We start from the raw sequence: 19,952 nt of genomic DNA on the forward strand, positions 1-19,952 counted from the left end.
ATATGTGCAGTAGTTGTGACTGCATGGCAAAAATACCATATTGGAAATGTGTGTTTAAATTTCTTTAATTTTGTCATTATTTTAATACAAAGACATTAATAACATCTTTAGGCTAAGACTCTAAGTGTGTGTTTAAAATACTTACTACAAGGCTTATTATTAATTGTTAGGACTTTAATTTGATGTTTAAAGAAATGCCAGTGCTTTTGGTTTTTTAAAGACTATTTATTTGTTGCATTCTTTATGCTATATTTGTATGGAAGACTTGTTTATGTGCTGTTATTTGTCAATATGGGATGAGGGATCAATAATCTATGCTCACTCTAAGCAGGTGGATTTCTAGGTGTTGCCCACTCTGGCTTTTCTCACTGTGGTTTGCCTCCCATCTTTATATTAAAATCACTTTCAGACATATTGTGCCTCCGGGAAAATATCTGGAAGATTCAAGGAGTTGAAATTCAACAAGATCAGAGTAGGGCCCTCTATTGTGCTAACAGTACTCATGTTCTGGAGAAACGATACTATATATTTGGGAATGGTTTGGGAGAAATACATGCTACCTTGTGTCCATATTGGGACCAGGTAGAAACTTAGGAGTTGAATTTAAAAGTTCAGCTCAAAAGTTGTTTGTCTAGTTGCAGTTTAATCTTTACTATATTGACAAGTTACAGTTTATCTTTTAAGGCAATGGGAAAGGGGAAAGGAGAGTAGCGCGCATGTTAACTGAAAGCTTTAAAAATAAAGATCACTCTTCAAAGAGGAATAGGCACGAAGATATATCAACAATTAATAAATATTTAATATTACAGACCAGATGGAATTGGAACAGTATCTGTTGAAGAGAAAGAAAGGTTTGAGGAAATCAAGGACAGACTTTCATCCCTTTTAGAAAACCAAATAAGCCATTTCAGGTGAGTGTGTAATTTATTCAATTAATACTAAGTTTTATCTGAGAGAATTTTCTCATTATGATGCTCAATTTTGGTCTTGAACAAGGAAAGTGAAAATAAAATAGTCTACCTGCAAATAGTTTTTTAATATATTAAATATGGAATAATATATTTACACAAATGATTTGTGTATCATGTGAGCTGTACTCTTTCTATGGTAGAAAAGATTTTGCAAGATTATAGGCCTGATTTTTGTGGGTCCTTTTAAACTCTAAGCTCTCTATTTCTAAGAAAATTGCCTGTATGAAAATGACCAAGTCATACCAGTTTCTGGATTAGTGCTGACAAGAAAAATTATGTAAGTAGAGAACATCTTCGATATATGGCAGCTACAACTTTTTTCTGGAAGTCTAATGTCATTTGCTTGGTTTTGTGATACACTTATCTTGCCTAAATCAGCAAAGGTCCATCATCCTCAATAAAGAGTTTGTCATATGTAAGGACAGTCAATGTAAGGACTGCTATAGCAACAGGAGATATTTAGGGGAAAAATGCAAGAAAGAGAGCAAACTTGGGGTGATATTTCCTCTGGTATCCTTCTGTTTTCTAGCAATTGATGGTTTATGAACCTTAGCATACAATTGGCATCTAGACCACCAAATCTGTTAGTTTATCACACTAAGCCAACCTATCTGGTATCATTGTGTCAATCTAATCCTTTCTTAGAATGTATTTATATATTTTTTTTGTCTCTGTATCATCTTGTGAGAGCCAGTTTCACAGTTTAAATTGTGCTGTGTGAAACAGCTTTCTTCTGTTTGGCAAGGCTGGCTATAAGTTTGTTGGATACTACTCTGTTGTGATGAGGTAAGTGTCTAGTAATCACTGGTATCTATCATGTTGATAACTAGGTTGGTTAGGGATTTTTTGAGCATAGAGGAAGTGTAGCAGTCTTCACTTGAGACTTCATCTCTGTATTGAACTAAAGAGAGCTAGGATTGTCCTTGAAGACAATTACTTTTGGGAAAAAAGAATGCTCCCTTCCTTTATTTCCTTTAAAGATTCTTCCCTGACGTATCTCCTGTCTTCCCTGGGATTAACTCTCTCTTGCCAGAGAAGCAATGCAGAGCAGCATAAGACACAGTCCTTCCTACCCAGGTCTGGGAAAGGCAGGAGGAGAGTACTGACAGGGAACATCATCTGTAAGCGGAAGGAAAACTTGTTTCTGTGACAATCTTCTCATGCTTGCTGCAAAGAAAAATGAAGGAGTATTGGAGCCGGGAGACCTCTGGCCTGTGATTGGCATACTTATGTCCATATCATGTCGTATTTATGGTAGAAACACAATCACTGTAATTTCCAGTGAAGTAATTCCTTTTACTCATACACAATGGGGAGGTCAGTGAGAGTAGCTGTGGCCCCAAAAATACTGAAGCAGCAGAAACCTTCTAAATATGTATAGAGGAAGGAGATGAGGGAACAAGAAAAGAGGCTGAATACCTTCAGAATAATTCTGTGAGCCTTCAGACCTTCATGTGCATGCTTCTAATTACAAAATGTATAAAAATGTCTGAATAATTACTTGAGTTGGAACAAACAAAGGTAAAATCCGTCATAACTGCTTAGCTACACACTAGCATATGTTGATGAGCTTGGGCTATATCAGTGACCATAGGATCTTTCGGCCTCAGTCTTGGCTGGTTTTTGAGTGAATTCAAACGACGATAGAAGCTCCTCCTTGAGAGCAATTAAATGTGTCATTCAAAGATGAATGCTTCCATCCTTAGAGAGGACTCTAAGGTTTGCCTTAAAATCCTATTTAATCAAGATAGAGAAATAGTGCTCTGGCAGGTGAAGAGCAATTATCGTATCTTTCTCTGAGCAAATGTTAGAAATGAAAAAACTAGGTGGAATGTCTGGATTTAAACAAGGATATTGCCATAATACTGGTAGAGGAAGAATCAATAGTGTCCCGGAATAAAGCATATAGAGACACAGTATAGGACATCCTGATAAAGAATTAGCATTATACTTTAAAAGAAAACCTAGACTCAAAAAATGTAAAAAGATCACCTGTATCATTAATTAACACAGAATAACCTTGACTGTGAGATTGCTTTCTTAAGAAAACACGGTATTAAAACCCCTCCATATTTCAGTCCATCAAAATTGTTGTGGTAACTGTGAAATGCTGAATATTTTGAATAATATGATTGATGCAAAGCATACACTGAGTTTCTCTGCTTTGGCCTTGCTGTCCCTGAGTGCCCTGTATTCCTTGTCCCACCATCTCCCAAGCTGGCCTCCTGCTTCCAGTGGTCTTGAGCATCTGTGCTGTTTGTGTGCGCCCTAGAATATTTTACAGGCTTTCCTGTCCTCCTTGTTCCAATAGGTTTTACAGTTTTTAAATGCCAGATTCTTTATAATAACCTCTTTATCTTTCTCGTGGAGTCACATAGAGAGGTTGTTGTTTGGGGGTTTGCCCTTTTTATTTTTAATTGTGGCATGCATTTTACTTGGGCTCCTACTTTTTGAGTTTTCCCTCAGGCTGCTTGTAGGTTTCTTGGTTTTTTGATTGCTCCTTTAAGGTTTTGGCTTTTATTTTTCAAGTTCATCATTTTTTCATAGTTCCCTTTTTTTGAAATTGAATATACATGTACCAAATGTACATGTACTGATTTTTTTGGCCTGTTCTCTTCTGCTACATTATTAAATTTTATTGTTTTATGATCACTACTACAGAGTACCGCTCCTGCTCTGCACCTCTCAAAGTATGTCCTGTTCACATTTGAGACCAAATCCAGAATAGCATCTTTTCTTGTGGATCCTAAATTAGTTGTCCAAGGAAGCAATTCAATACTGTGTCCCAAAATATTATCATTATATCTCATCCTAATGAGACATTGATCAAGTGTACATGTGTACAGTTGAAATCTCTTACTATTACTATTTGTCATCAATTTGCAGTTCCTTTAATCTCACTTAACATCTCCTAATTACTCTCATCCTCCTAATCAGGGGGTCAGTGGTACAGACTTTCAAGGATCACCAGGACTTTTTTTTTTTTTCCTGTAATATGTCAGAACTTTTCTAAGCTCTGCCCTTGCTTAGAACTGCATGCACTGGTCAGCTGTCAACAGTTTAACTGAAGAGTGTGTTTCTCTTCCTGCCTTTCCAGAAATGCACTGAACATTTGCTATGTCCACCTAGGTCACTAGGTCACACCCATCTGAAGAAGGTGCTCTCCCATGCCTGCCAGCTAACCCTTAGCTTCCAGTTTCAATACTCCCTTATGGCCTTTTTAATTTTAAATTTTCATTGCTATCAGCCTGGCTCCGCTGTGATTAAGATGCAGTCTGCCCATTCTGTGCAGGTCGCTCTCATCTAAAATATTTCCTAGTTCTTGAGGTACTTAAACCTTTCCTTTCTGTCATCTTACCTACCCACTGAGACTCCAGATCCCTGCCTGCCTCTCAGGCATCAAATGTGGAGGAGCCAGTATTTCAGAGAAAGCTGCTGTGATAGTGTTGGACTTAGCCTCTTGCCTGGCTGTGCAAATTTAATCTCTGGAGTGTTCCTGCTATACTTCTGTGTGTTGCTGGTACTAACGTAGACCATGCGTGCTGCTACTTCTCTGTTCTGCCCTGGGTAACTTATATACACATCTCCTGAGGTCCACTACCTTTGTACTCAGCAAGCAACTTACTGCTTGGTCCTCTTGAATGTCACAGATGCAATTGTCCATATGCCTAGTGAATTAATTGACCACTGTCGCCATCTATGTCTCCCTATCCTTAAAGATCCCCACAGCTGTGGGAACATCCTTGGCACAGCTGGACAGCGTGAAATTGGCTGCCATGGGGGTTTTATCCAAGAGATTGAATTTCTCCTTGCCAGCAAGATGCTGCTTCCCTGCCTCCTCAGCAGCACAGACGTGGGACTGCTGAGTGTCCCTTTAGGCCTCTACTGTGAACATTTCCTTTTCTTTAAGCCGCTTATCTCAAAAAACAGTTCTTCTCTGTCAGACGCTCCTTGCACCAATTGCACACATAAGCTTGCTGCCCATGTTGTCTCTGCAACAGACTCATACATATTGTCTCTGCAACAGAGTAACCCCCGTTGTACTGTGTGTCTGCATCATGAACTTAAAACTGGTTGGGTTATTTACATTGCAGAACAAACCTGGAAGGAAATCTTTGATTTGAAATATTAAGTATGATCAAGAACTGTGTGACGTTTATTCAAAAACTACCATTAGAGGTTGATAGGAATAAACAATGGAAAGACAAGTGGAGGATTGTGGAAATATACTGAAAGAGGAGAAGACGACAAACCACCTAAAGATCTGCTCTTTTTTTAAGATAACCCCTAAAAGTTATTAAATCTGCTTTGCTAATTTGTTAACCTGTCCCCAAAAATTGTTAGCACTACAGTAAGAAAGAAATAACATGAGGCAAAGCAAATACTGGAATTCTTGCTGCAGGAAATCCTTTTTTGACCTCATTTGCAGGGCTTTATTTTGACTGACTAAAATGTATATCTAAAATTCACTGGTCTGAATCCTTTTATCATTAGAAAAGATTTTAAATTGGAAAACATTAGAATATGAGGCTGCCATTCTCAGTGAGTAATAATAAGAAAAAAATAATCTCAGCAAAGCAAAAAAATCCTTTTTCCAATTGGGGATATCCCAGCAAGATTTTATAGACAGGATTAAGAGAGGTTACAGTTGCCTGAGCATTGTAGTCTTATTGAGCTGATATATTGGATCACTCAGTAGGCAAAAATGAAAAACAAAGCTATGAATGGGATCACTTTTTAATTTGCATATTTTTAGAAGTATCAAGACAGAAGTGGGTATGGTTTAAATTGTGGCTGATAAAATTTAAGATAAAATGCTGTTCCAAGCTATTTAGAATATAATAGGAAAAACTATGGACTATCTGCCGGCATTTTTATTCTGATGTAGCTCTAAAAACTTAAATATCTGACTTTTTATCCTTATTATTTATCCAGTGTTAAAACAAGGTACAATATACAATGCTACTTCACAGCTCCAGTAGCTGTCATGGCTACATGAGAAATCGTACCTCTTTCCAAGAAGATGACAATTAAGCTCATCAGAGACCATTAAATATCCTTCACAGCTGAGAAAGTGGAAGTGATGCTTTTTGTCTTTTGTATTTTTTCTGTATTTAGGCCTGAGCTGCTGGTGGGCTGCTGCTGCTGTACTATGTATATGCTCCCTGGTAGACTACTGAAGAGGCCTCCTGCTTCCATTAGCACTTTGCATATGGGAGTCTTCTGCTAACATAATTTAATGCCAGTTGCGTACAGTTATGTCTGAAAGTAAATTCTTAACTTAGGTATTGTAATTCTGATCATTTTCTCTTCTCTTTTTATTCTTTTTTTCTTTTTTTACTTTTTAAGATACTGTTTCCCTTTTGGACGTCCTGAAGGAGCTTTAAAAGCCACACTTTCATTACTTGAAAGGGTAAGTCTGAGAACTTTTTTTTTAAATTCTGCTTGAGTACTAAGCCTACATTTTTTTTTTTGCCTTCAGGCCACTGAAAGCAGACTCATGTCTTCTCAGGTATTTTACTACTGGTTTTAATTGTTCACTGGGAGGGTTTTTTTCTCAAGGTATTCCACAGAGGCAAACAGCTGTTTTCTCTAGGACTTATTTACTGGACTTTCACTTCAAGCCACTGTAGTGACTTTCTGTTTCTTTATAATTTAATGGTTGCTCAGCATTACCTCTTAAGTAGTACGAGTCTACTCTACAGCTCCCTTTTCCTGCTTTCTATAGCTTCTGTGCTGCTGATGTTGTCAATACTGATACGTAAAATTAAAAAGCATCTATATAATCAAATAATCTTCCATAAATGCATAATCTGAGTCAATTTAAGAAGAAAAACTATATGCAGCAAAACTGTCATGGACAGCTATAAATGTAAACTCCTGCCCAACAAATCCTCTTGTATTGACTGGAAGGGACAAGACCTCGTAATGGTAAAAGCATCTGAGACTTGTCTGAGGAAAGGGAACTTTAAATTGCAGCAAAGATTCCAGAGGAATTTTATCAGCAAGTGCCTAACGAAGATAGGAATTGGAAAAAAAAAAAAAGCTTAGATCCCAGTCTGTGCAGCTCTGCCAAAATCTGAGAGGTCTGGTCCCAGGGAGCGTCATTCGTTCTGCACTGCAGAACACTCTATGGGTGGAGATTCTGTCTTAGAAAACCTCTGTCATGTTCAAAACTATGTAGAGAATCTGAGCATATATGTTTTCTTTCACTTACAATCTCAGTGACTGTAGTGCTGTGTAGATTCTTTTGTGCTATATGAAGCAACCATTTCCTCTCACTGTTCCTGCTGTTACAAATGGCAGTGGTACTCCCTATCTGGTGCTCAGGCAACACTGTTGGCAGTCTTGACTGGGAATAAATGTGCATGCCTGTACCTGTGGGTGCACAGTGGGTTGCTAACATTTTATTTTACCTTTGAAAATTTTGAAAAAAATCAGATCCAGAACAGAACTTTTTGAATACTGTATTTTCACTTGTAGATAAGTCAGAAGTTATTAATTAAAAAGAAGCAAGTTAACAAAGGTAGATATGTCATATGTGTGTGCAAGTAATGGAGGAAGCCTGCTTTGCAACAACGTCTTCCTAATAACTTCTGTGTTGCTGAACCTCTTTCTTTTCTACCATATCCTTCCCCAGACCATGCCTCTTTCTCCTTCCCTTTAACAGTAATTTTTAGATATGTTGTATAAGGGTGTAGCTTGTCTTGGGATCCATTGGAGAAGTAATTTTAAAAGGTTGTGAGTTATCTGAAATTTCATTATTTACATTAAAATGTAAAAACATAGAGTTTATTTACATCTACCTGTTGAAAGTTAACGGAGTATTGAATTAAAGTAAAAGTGCGAGTGAATTGTTAACAATATGTGTTCCATTATTTTGGATGATCAATGTCAACATTAGTAAACCAGAGTATATAATGTAGCATTCACATAAAGAGGTATATTTTCTCAGTTTACCTCACTTGCAACAGGTGATCCTATATTTTAAAAATCAGTAGGCTTTAAAAACTGGCAGGTTTTAGAAAAGTTTTATATGATCTGTTCTTCTACTTGTTCATCATCAAATATTCCGCCAAAAGTTCAATGTTTCCCCTGCCTGCTATAGATGACTTTTTCACAGCAAGCACATGCTGAATTTGAATAACTTTATGAGGGAAGAAAAGCAAGTAATTTTTAGCTAGCTCTGATGGTGTTATTCACAGTTTCTCCTTTACACTGTTGAAGAGTCAATGGTTATGCAATGGTGGAAGCTTTTCCACAGGTGAGACGCAAGCAAATTTCCACATCCACATCTTCAGTGGGCATCATGATCCAGCCCATCCACAGAATGCTCTTGTTTTACTGGTCTTTGTGTCACCCAAATGAAGACTGACTGGCATGCTGCAAGATGCTGAACAGTAGGAGTATTGTATATAAATACCATATAGGCAGTCAAATCAGGGATGAACAGAAAACTTCAAAGACCAGTATCAGCTTCCACCAGCTGAAATTGCTCCTTTTTGATTTCTGCCTTTAATCATTATCAAATCTGTAGTAACTTTAGGATACTTTTATCCTTTTCCCTTGGGTTTTGGGTAATGAGTGTAACGAAGTGGTATAATTGTCTCTGGCACAGGTTTTAATGAAAGATATTGCCACTCCCATACCAGCAGAAGAGGTGAAGAAAGTGGTTAGAAAATGTCTGGAGAAGGCTGCTTTGATCAATTACACTCGACTTACAGAATATGCCAAAATAGAAGGTTAGTACAGCAATCAACTGCCAAAGTGGCTGTAAAAGCCAACAATGCCTATTAACTGAATATTCTGTGAGCAGCCTTTTCCCTTTCCTGAGCAAACCCCTTCCACAGCAAGGGGAAATGTCTCATTAAAATCTCAGCTGGTGAACTAGGGAGCTTTTTCCTATTCATTGCTTTAATATGCCTCCTGGGACCCTGTTTGAATGGAAGACTAGGACTTCTTAATTTAAGTTGCCCTTTGTTCTTACTTTTGAGTTCTCCATGAATCTAAAAGGTTGTTTATAGGTTATTTTTTATTTCTCTAACTATTTCTAGTAATTAAGCTACTGACAGGAAATTCTTTCATTATCAGCAGTAACAGTACCTTGAAACTTGAAAACTCTGGGTATGGATGCTTTTCTGATGTACTTACAAGGCAGGCAGATAGATAAGTCTTATTTATTTTTGCTGTTGTGTTGTCAGATGTATAATAATAATCTGATCATTAAAACCTTAATTACATCCTGATTTCCTGAATGAACTAATGGGATGAAATACTAGATCTAATGGTAATCAGCAGTTTTCCTGGAATTTATGTATGTCCTAGAATGTATTCCATGAAATTAATGAAGATTTTGCTCAAAATAATTGGCCAGCACACACACAGCATCATTTTAATATTTGTAAACCTTATGTAGATCAAAAAGGAAGTCATACTGCTCAATTGCCTTGTCAAGACACATCTGTTATTCTCCATAAAGTGCAGAAAGCTTGAGATATACCTGTACAGATATATTCAGGAATAGAAAACAGTGTGTGCACGTCTATATAACTGTTTCTTTGGAAGTAGAGTCAATTAGCAGGAAAATACATAAAGGATGAATTCTGCTTTAAAAAATCCAATTTTTATGCATATTATGTTTTTTCATAGCATATATTTCTGGCAATGCACTAGAAGAAATAGTTATTGTAGCAGCAAAATGAAGAAGCCTCATATGTTTAGCAATATTATAAAGCCAACTTTTTTCCTTTTTCCATTTCTGCTCAAATTCTCTGAAAAACATGAGTTAACCAATCTCACAAGTGATTAACAAAAAACCCGTCTCATCACTATAGCAACCAGTATTATATCATGGGAGTAACAACATGAAACCATCTTAGTAACCAGTTTATCGTAATTAATTATGATATCACGTTGTGTTAAAGAAAGAAGGATGAATATTACATCTGTTCTGGAAAATGAAAAAGCACAAATACTGTTTTCCTTAGTTTTTATCTTTCTGTATTGATAAAAAGGATTTTTTTAATGCTCAATATTTCAGCTTTTTAGCAAACTTGTTGAAATAATGAGTGTAAAAATAGAACCATTTTTAAAAGATGATGAAAGCATGCACAAGATATCTAAACTCACTGACACTAAATTGGATTGGAAGAGTTTTTTTATAGTGAAGTAAATACATCTTTGCCCAGGATTTTTATCTATGTCCTAGAGAATTGTGGCAGTACCACTGAGAGTAGCAAATTTTGCACTTTAAAATATTCACACTGTTAACACTGCAGTAAGCTGGAACAGCACATAAAACTACCATCCATCCCATGGCATATTTTGACTTGCAAATTTCTTTTCAGATTTATTATCTTTTGGTTAAAACACAACTAGATTTCTGTAAGTAGTTTTGCACTTGTGTAATTGTAAATCCAGAGCACAATGGACAATTGCATATATGTCTCGTACCTCAACGAGAAATAGGTTGAGTACTTTTCTGAGAATAAAGTAGAGTACTATTTGAAAGTGAAGGGCTCCAGCATCATAACATCAGAAAATTAAACACATTGGTTTTCAGTAGCAATGAGACCTGTATTTGTCTCTTTCTATACTCAGGTCATTACAAATATCCTACATTTTTACCAATGTAACTGTAATAGAGTAATGATTTTCAACAATAGGATCCATTCTGCTTCTTTAGATTTATGGGAACATTATTGTATCCGTGCACTGAAATTACATTCTTCTCTTGGAAGTAATGCATGTTAGTGTTTACATTAATTGCTTACTCCTCAAATTGCATACAGAAAGCATATAATCATTATCTTTATAACATACTGGTGTCCTCAAATGTCATACATAGTTGTAATACATTACTGGGATTTTTTTTTCCTATTCTTTGAATATTTCCTCAACATCGTATCAGTCAGACAAAATGCAATTATTGCATGATAATATCAGCTATAGATAAATAGTAATTACCTAAAAAGTAGAGATACAAAGAGGGCTCTAATAAAAATAATATTCTTATATTTTTAAATTCTTACATTCTTTTACTGTTATTTATGTTTCTAAATTCCCAGGCACAGTATGGACGCAAACTCAGCCAATGAGCCTGAAATAAAGACTATCTAGAACTAGTAATTAAAAATATGCATACCTAAACACATACACCATTTCTTCTTCAGCTGACAAAACCCATCACTTGGGTGAGCTGACTGTCAGGACTCTCACTGCTATACTCAAGATTTTAAGAAGATTTTAACTCTGTATTTGGTATTTATTCTACTCTAATGAAACTAAAATAGTTATATTTCTGTAATGAGGTTTTTCTTCTCTGTTTTTTGTTTTATGTTTAGCAACAGCAGAAAAGGACTCAGGTGATTATTATTTGTGTGCATGTCTGCATGTATTACAGATTTAGTGTGTTGTGTCTGTTGTTACATTATTTTTGTTGATTCAACAATATCAAGATATTGACCAGACCATGTGTGAACACTAATATTAATTTTGATGTAGTATAGTACATGCATTCTTCATTTACACTGACTTAACTATGATGTGCATATTTATTAGAAATTTAGAAAATGTTATATTTTGGATTATGATGCAAGTGTATTTTCTGTGAAAGAGGTGTAACTAAAGTGATGCAGAAAAGTTTGGCTGTTAAATTCAACAAATTTGTGTATTTAGAGAAATATAATTTCATGGTTATCATCAGCAAGAATGGTATCCATTTTTTAAATAGGACTACTGGATATATTGATTAAGATCTTGATGGTAGAACTAATTTCATAAAGCTGGTTTTACATTTCTCTTATACAGCTTTGTTTAGCGACATGTTTATTTTTCTAGTTACAGCTGAAGGTGGAAGGATGGTAGTTCTTTGTGTTCCTAATTTCATGAAGCCGATGTGTTGTATATTCTCCAATAGTGCAGAGAGGTTTTTTGAATTCTTAGATCCAAATATTTAACAGAGTGATCATAAAAAGAGCATAGCCGAAGTAGTATTTGTGGCTGAGTAGTATTGGCTGCGAAGAATTATGAGAGACTGTGCATATATATACTTTGAACTAGATGCACGCACTACTTTGTTTTACCTTTTTTTAAAGACGCATCACATAGACCCAATGGAAGCCTGATCGTGATGATTTGTGGAGTTTCTACAAATATCAGCCTCAGTTATGGGAAGGGGCATTAAGTTAGTAGCTGTCTCAGGATGAAATCATTTTCCATCAGGAAAGATAGACTGGGGTGATGACTTTATAGGTTGCATGAAAGTAGTTCAAAATAGAGCTCCTTGCCAATGAGGTGCCAATGAGGTCCAAGGGAGAAAGATGGTTTGTTCTTGGAAGAACAGCTTCTTTAACCAGTAAACAACCAAAAAAAAAAAAAAAAAAAAAAAAACCAAAACCCTAGCAAATTATAAAAACTATTTTTTTTAAAGTTGGTGTTCATAACTGAAGATTCAAAAAATTCCATTGGTTCCCAAAATTTCCACTGGTTTTCATTTGAAGGCTTTATGCGCCCTGGAAATAGAAGAGCTCTATTTGGAATTGTTAAACAAGAGAGCAGACAGTGCAGTGGTGGTATAGGCGTTCGTGCCACAGTCTGTTAGAATGAGTTCATACAAGCTCATGTTGATCAGGTAATCTCCTGACCCCCTCTGATCAACAGGGAGAGGTTCATTAAGCAGGTGATTCAGAGCGCTTGGAGGCTCCTTCAACAATTTCTCCGTGAAAGTACCTACCTCATGCCATTAAATATAAACGCACCCTAAGAAAGTTTCCCTACTAGGTAAGATACCTAAAGCTAGATAGCACAAATATTCCATTTAGAAATTTTATGCTTGTAGGTATTGAAGAAAATTCTCTTCAAATTAGAAATTTAGAAAAATGTTGAAATTAATTTGTGAAATGAGAAAACTAATTTTAGAGTCTGTGTCTTCTGACCTTTGCGCTCTAAAACCTCAGCTTTATATAATGTGCATCACCTCAAGTGCAAATCTTTGTTGTACCACACACGCTTGCTATTCTTATTTTTTTCTCAGGCTCATTATGTCAGAAATACAGACCATTAAACACAGATGGCATACAGTTGCAAGCACAGAGAAAGAAAAAAAAAAAAGTCTGTACCTGATCTCAGTCATTTTACATTAGGTTTATGCACGCTTTGAAAGAAACTATTGCCATGTTCTTAAGACAGGATAGCAAAGCTGTCCCTTAAGTGACCTGGCAAATAACTGTGTTAGGGAATGGATGAGAGTAAAGCCTATCACATACCGTGAGTAAATGGAAATTCACTGTGTGAGTTAGTTAGGTGAAGGTAGAGGTTTGTAGGCTATGTTTATAATTCAATTGCTTAATTAAATTCTGCTTCAGACTAAGAATGCAGCTGAAAATTTATCAGACAACTCAGAAAAATTACTTTTATTGAAAGTGGTAAATAGCCTGTATTCTGCCAAAATTTTGTGTCCCATTGAACCCATTTCTCTGATGGAAAAAGATCAAGCAGCTGAAAGGAATCCAAATAAAATTCTATTTTAGCCTGGCTAACAGGGCCAAATCCTGCTCCTGTTGGTGTCGTTACCTAAATTCCTACAGATTTTGTCATGAACTTGATGTCTGGTGTGTTTAGCCCTAATACCATATATTGTATTGTCATGGAAAATAAGGAAAAACTATTTCTTGATAACTATTTTTTACCCTTTAACTTCTGCACTAGATACTGTATATTCTTGAATTGCAGGAGTGTCCTTGTTAGGTAATACAGAGGTGAACATGCAAATTCTTTTTGTTGCAAGAATCCTTTTTCAGCAGTGTGGTTGCCAGGTTCCCAGGTCTATTCCCCAAGTGCTCTCATTTTCACAGTCTCACTTGAACAAGACTGAATGCTTTCCCAGAAGACGGTGGTTACTTTCTTAATGGCAGACACAGTGGTATAAGCAGCACTTGCATCAACAGGATTTGTTTGCAGTCAGGATGACATTTTATTTAGCACTCCTATGTCATTGTACTATTATGAATATAGAACAGCTTTTTTTCAATAAAAAATTACATTTGCAATGACAATTATACAGGGTTCAGCATGTCATTCCTTATGACATGTACAGCTGAAATTCTCATGAAGTAGCTAATCTGTTCAGTCAGTATAATTGCCATTATGAGGGGAACAGCAGCAAACCTACTATTATAATTTTGAACTATGTCTGAGAACTCTCATATAATGCCCTTGTAGTTTGCAGCAAGGGTGTATAATTTGTCAAGGAGATGATCACAGCATCAATATGTGAAAATGTCTTTTTAAGTATAAACCATTTTCATTTCAGCACATGCTGCCTTTGAGACTGTGCTACCTGAAAGTATTTTTTAGATCATTTTGTGTATGGCATATTTTCCTGTCTTATTCAGTTTTTAACTTGAGTTAACTCTTCCTATAGATAATGTTGAACATAACTGGACCTGCTAGATGGTGAGGCCAGAGACAAATAGCATTCTTCAGATGCATTTCGTATAGCTTCCAATGAACAAGTTATAGAAATTTGCATGCCTCCTTCACCTGTTTTCTCTCCTTCAAAAAAGACAGCCTTCCTTATACAGAATTCATATTTTTTACTTACATTTTATCGATATCCATTAATACACACAGAGAGTAATAAAATACTTTTTTTAATTCTCAGAAACGAATAGTTTTCCTCATTTAAATTTATTTGAAATCTGAATGGCTGAGGAGTGATGGACTCTGCTAGGGTTGCTGTCATTGCCTAAAGACAAGAGATAGAAACTTACATGTAAATACATTTTTCAGCACAAGGGCATTACCTTGCTGTGAAGAAATAAAGGGACTGGGTTAGGGATTAAAGTGCTAAATGGCTGTGAAGCGAACAGGGCAGTATCTGTCATTGTCCGTAGATATTCATTGCTGAGGCAATAGAATGTAAAGATCTGAATTTTTAGGTAGTTGGTTATTAACTCATTATTTCTCAAAGTCTGTGCTAACTGAATCTGACAATCCGTTTTAATGAAAGGAATGAGAATAAATTCAATTAAAATCAGAGCACATAGTTACTGTGTAGTGTGCAGTTGCTCAAAGACAAATCACAGTTGTCATCCCAATATTTCTTTCTACCAGACTGACTTCCAAAGGCTGGATAACTGTTAACTCTGTACAATAGAAGGTCAGGAGCAACTCAACAGTTTGCTGCTTTTTAAAGGACATCGATCGTTAACATACTCATTACATACAATTTTCTAAAGGATTGGTAGTATGTAAATGCCCTCAAGACTCAGAAGGATCTATCTGACTTAAAAAGAAGAACACTACAAACATATTGAAATTGAGAAGGCAAGTGGAGAGAGTCATTGTGCCTGGAGAGGACTTGATTAAAGCTCTCCATGCATGTTCGTTTCACTGAACAAACAAAAACGAATGAGTTGCACAGCAGCATAGCACCTTCTTGGTCTCTGTTTGTTGTGCGACTGAACGGAAAGAAGAGAATATGGGCAAATGTCTCTGATTTCAATTTTGGAGCAGAAGTCTGGGAAAGAGCCCCTGGATTGTTAGGTCCACATCCTGATACTCCTTCGTAAACATACCCACATCCTCTCTTAACAGCTGGGCTGAGTCAGTCTTTGTCATTGCTCTTCCCCTTTTCTGCCCCCTGCTTCACCCGTGTGAAGGCCATTTCAAGTCCTGGTTGCTCTATAGGTGTAGGAATCACCTTACAGTCAAATTAGTTCCTAGTTCTCAGCATGCTAACCTTGTCCTATATCCCTAATGAAGGAGGGATAGTTGCCTCCTTCATTAGCATTTCATCATCTCCAATTCCTCCTCGCCCTATCATGTATTTTTAGACAATTGTTTTACACTCATGCAACCCAGGCTTTCATCACCTTGTCTCAGAGCCTTCTGTTGTTCATTTTTATCATCTTAGGAGCCTTTCTCTATTAAAGTTTGAATTCCACCTTCCTGAACATTGGTGACAAGAACTGTGCAAAGTCATGCCTGTGAGATGTACTAGTAGTACTATCATACCAGAAATGCTTAATCTAATGTGTTCAAGGAACACTTGTCTTTTCTGTCTTTATCATGCTTGTGGCACACAGCCATTCTGTGAAAAGTTAATTCCACCCGGTCTTCAGAGTTTTGATCACTGCCAGCTGACAAGTTCCCAGTTTATAGCAAATGTTTATTGCTGTTCGTGTGTCAAAATGTATTGCCCTCCTTCTTAAATTATTAAATTTTGTTTCTCTCTCCCATTCTTTGGAATTATCCAATTCTTGTTACTTCATTTGACCCTGCTATCTATTGTCAGTGTTCTGCAACACTGTTATCAGTACACTCCTGATATTTATTCTGAAGTCATTGGTGAAAATACTAAGGAAGCTCAGCCCTAACATGGATCTTGAAGGAATTGCTCAAGAAACCTCTCTTTGCTCTTTCTCAATGCTATCTATTGCCTTTCTCTTGAGGCAGCCCCTTTATCCAGCACATAGTTTCTTTTCTAATCCTCATTTTCTTCAGCTTAACCAGTAGTTTTCCCATGAGGCACAGTATCCAATGCTTTATGAAGGTCAGAATAGATGAGATCTACTGAATTGCTTTTTTAAGAAAATATCCTATCAAGAAAAGCTACTGCACAAGTCTAGTGCATCCTACCTTTGCAAAAAGTTAATTGTCAACATCACTTTTCCCTCCTCCTTACCTGCCAGCATTACGTTTGTTGTTGTTATCTTTCAGTAACTCCCTTAAATTTAGACTCTTAAAATTATTAGATTTTTTTTAAAAACACTTAGTACTAAGTCTACACTTTCAAGTGCCAGTTTTCTCTCAGTCTAGTATGTCAGTTATTCAGGTCTCTTCATTCATGGAGCCCTTCAGTTTGCCATGTTTGTTACCTCTGAGTTTTATTCCGCAGGAACAGAAAGTGCTAAGAACATTAGTTCTTTCCCCTTTTGAAGAGAAATTAGAAGTGAGGGAAAGGAAGAAAATACCAATTGCTTGTATCTGTGTTACCAAAACCAGAATACAAAGAGTCATAAATTAAGTGCCTTTGATCAGCAATGAAAAGTTGAGATTTCTTTTAATCTCTACCTTTTTTCTTCTGCTTTTACCTTTTCAGATTTGTTGGTTCATTTTTTTTTTCCATGAGCCAAGATTCCCTTTTTAAAAAATAAAAAATAAAAAAAATAAACCCAAGCACCTGTGATTGTCCCATGAAAACTATTGAAAACTATGATAAATTTTAAAAAACTGAAAACATTGTAGTGTGACCCACTTTATAAAGTGATAGGTTATAAACTAGATGTGAACTCTGACTTTCTACAGATCTTATAATCTCTCTGTACATAGGTGATAATGGTAATTAATTTTAATTTCTTTTTGTCCCAAGAATTTAAAATCCTATTTAATTATAGAAAGACTGGTTTCAACTTCATAATTAAAGCTAAACTCCATTATTTATACAAGGCTAGAATTTTTTTTAATCAGAAAAAATATAGGATGTCCTCCCAGATGTCTACTCCTTACTTTTTCATGCAGAATTAATTCTGTGAGAATTTGCAAGAAAATCCACCAGAGTCAAATCAAAATTATCTGTGGGTGGATTATCCCAGTTGCGGATTAACTCTGCAGAGTCAGTTCAGGTCTAGGAACATGTATTAGCTCCAGTTTATTGATGTTTGTACTGCTTTTGGTACAAGTCTAGAAGCAATCTTGCTGGTTTCACATGTCAAAAACTCTGAATTAATGGGCCCTACTGGAGCAGAGTTGGGTCTGTACAGCTCAAATTATGATATATCTATATTATCAAGTTATATTATGGCCTGTTACTGCAGGGCTTCCTTGTCATCCCCTCCGCAACAATACGATTTCACTCCCAGGCTTGGATTTGGAGTGAATCAGTCGAGTTCCTCAGTAAGAGAGCTGGTATAGATAAAGGGTAGCTCATTTAGGCTCCATGCACTACAACTGGATTTGGAAAGAAGTACCTAAGATTTATGTCCCTCTGCACAATATCCAAATAGGCAGTATTACTTCAGAAACTCCAAAACTTGCTCAGGCCGGGCACTGCTATGTGCACAGTGCATCCTGGAAGGATTTTGACAGGCAACATTTGTCACGTTACCTGCCCTCCCGTGAGTCTAAGTCTGGCACGTGCATAGAAACAAATTAGTTGATGGTCAGACACCTCCATTAGTAGACATCTCTCACTTTCTCCAGGCTTGAGTGCTGGCAGCAACCAGACCAACTGGGCTAATGAAAATTAAAACAAATGTGAGTTGTCTTACATGCAGGATCAAAATGCAAATTGGGTGTTCTATCTCAGTTTGGTATAAAATGAGCTGGACCAAATCCTAAGCATCACCACAGAACTCTCCAGCCCCATCTAGCTGTCTGGATGTGAAGGTACCTGTAAGCCCACCCGGGCTGTGAACTCGGGGTCTGTCACCATACTTGCCTTTTTTCCGATATCCCTGCCATCGCTCTGTGGGAGACCCACTGGCCTGGAGACAAGTTGGCTCTCCTGAGTGTCTTGGTCTGGATGTGCTTGTTTGAAGAAAAGGAGAAAGGATGAAATACGGGACAGAGAAAACCAGTAAGGGATATATGCTGTGCCACAGCGGGGAGACTGGCAGGCCAGAGACAGGTACCTCCTAGCTGCATTGGACTTATACCAAGGAGGAGCATCACCTCTTTAATCAGCAGATTCCTGTTCTCACTAAATGTCACATGTTTAATTTCTTACATGCTGGGGAGAAAAAGAAAGGTGAATTGTACATTTGTCTTCAAGGATAAACTCTCTTCTGGAAAGCAAGCTTACGTTGGGTTTTAGACATAGTGAGTTTAGGTTTTAGACATCTTGATGGGCACAAGGAACTAGGAACGGGGAGAAGTTCTCTGACCTGTGTGACACAGAAGGTCAGACTGGATGATCTGACAGTCCCTTGTGGCCCCAGGCTCTATCAGTCCATGAAGCAGTCACCTTTTATTTCAGTAGTGTTTTAGTCAGTTAACTTAGCTCATTTAACAATATTTTCTTGGTACCTATGTGACTCACTGATAGTGCGTACTTGAGAAAGCATCCATTATTTGCAAAGCCTGGCTTGCTTTTTCATTTCAGCAGAATGTGAAGCTGAAAACAGATGATTGATGGCTTTTTGTGTTTATTTTCTAAAAGATGTCAAGCAGCATATTTACTGACTCAACTCCTGCTGCAGCTTGTTAGTTTGAGCAGTGTAAACACATCTTAACAACCCTTAGTAATTGTGGGGAGAAAGACATCATGAACATAATGAAAACTGACAGCACTGATTTCCATTCCTGTAATTTTTTTACGCTTATAAAGACAAGCACAGTATTTTGCTCAGATGTTTTGGAGGTTCCAAAACTTCCAGATAACAATTTATTGGTACTCATATTTCAAATATACGACTTGTTTGGTAAAAAAAAAAAAAGTTAATATTTAGTCCTTTTTAGCTCAAATTACTTGATAGCCCCTTGTTTATACACCCGTGTAAATGGTAGTTATCCATAACATATTCATTAGATTTTGGAAAGTGAAAGGTCCTTACTTACAGAGGAAAAAAAGACTAGCTGATTTGGTAACTTACAGATGGAAAAAGGAAGCTTTAGACAAAGCCTAAGCAAAATATGGGGAAGCGTATACCGTCCAAATGAAATTGCATGTATTTATTTATTCTGTGAATAAGTAAACAACAACAAAATTAGAGAGATTTGTCCAAGGATGCAGAGTGAGGGCAATTCTCTGCCACCTTTTCTCATCAATAAATCTTATAGGAAAATAATTATTTTTGAAATATTGTCGAAAGCTGTATGAAGCATCAAGAGTAGTTGGCATGTTTTTTGCAAGTAATAAAGAGTTTTGGAGTAAACCAGTAAATAGTAAATAACATGGGGAATTTCATGCAAACTTGAAACTGGAATTCGTTAAGCTTAATCTGTCCCACATTTTTAGTCATTCAGAAACTTGCCATT

The 19,952-nt window shown here is 36.6% G+C and overlaps 1 protein-coding gene across 8 annotated transcripts in view; it reads left to right on the forward strand.

Annotated features, from left to right (window-relative positions):
- CADPS2 (calcium dependent secretion activator 2) overlaps positions 1–19,952 on the forward strand; it is a 319,877-nt gene that overhangs the window by 228,236 nt on the left and 71,689 nt on the right. For 5 of the 8 annotated variants that reach the window (XM_075742996.1, XM_075743000.1, XM_075743016.1 and 2 more), the window contains exons 14-17: positions 810–911; positions 6,321–6,384; positions 8,590–8,713; positions 11,315–11,335. In XM_075742996.1, the coding sequence (XP_075599111.1) occupies positions 810–911; positions 6,321–6,384; positions 8,590–8,713; positions 11,315–11,335 (311 nt within the window). The remainder of the gene's footprint in view (positions 1–809; positions 912–6,320; positions 6,385–8,589; positions 8,714–11,314; positions 11,336–19,952) is intronic. The other 3 variants (XM_075743006.1, XM_075743034.1, XM_075743044.1) reach the window with 1 other exon arrangement.

The sequence above is a fragment of the Balearica regulorum genome, chromosome 1 (genome assembly GCF_011004875.1).
Source record: "Balearica regulorum gibbericeps isolate bBalReg1 chromosome 1, bBalReg1.pri, whole genome shotgun sequence".
Classification (NCBI taxonomy): Eukaryota; Metazoa; Chordata; class Aves; order Gruiformes; family Gruidae; genus Balearica; species Balearica regulorum.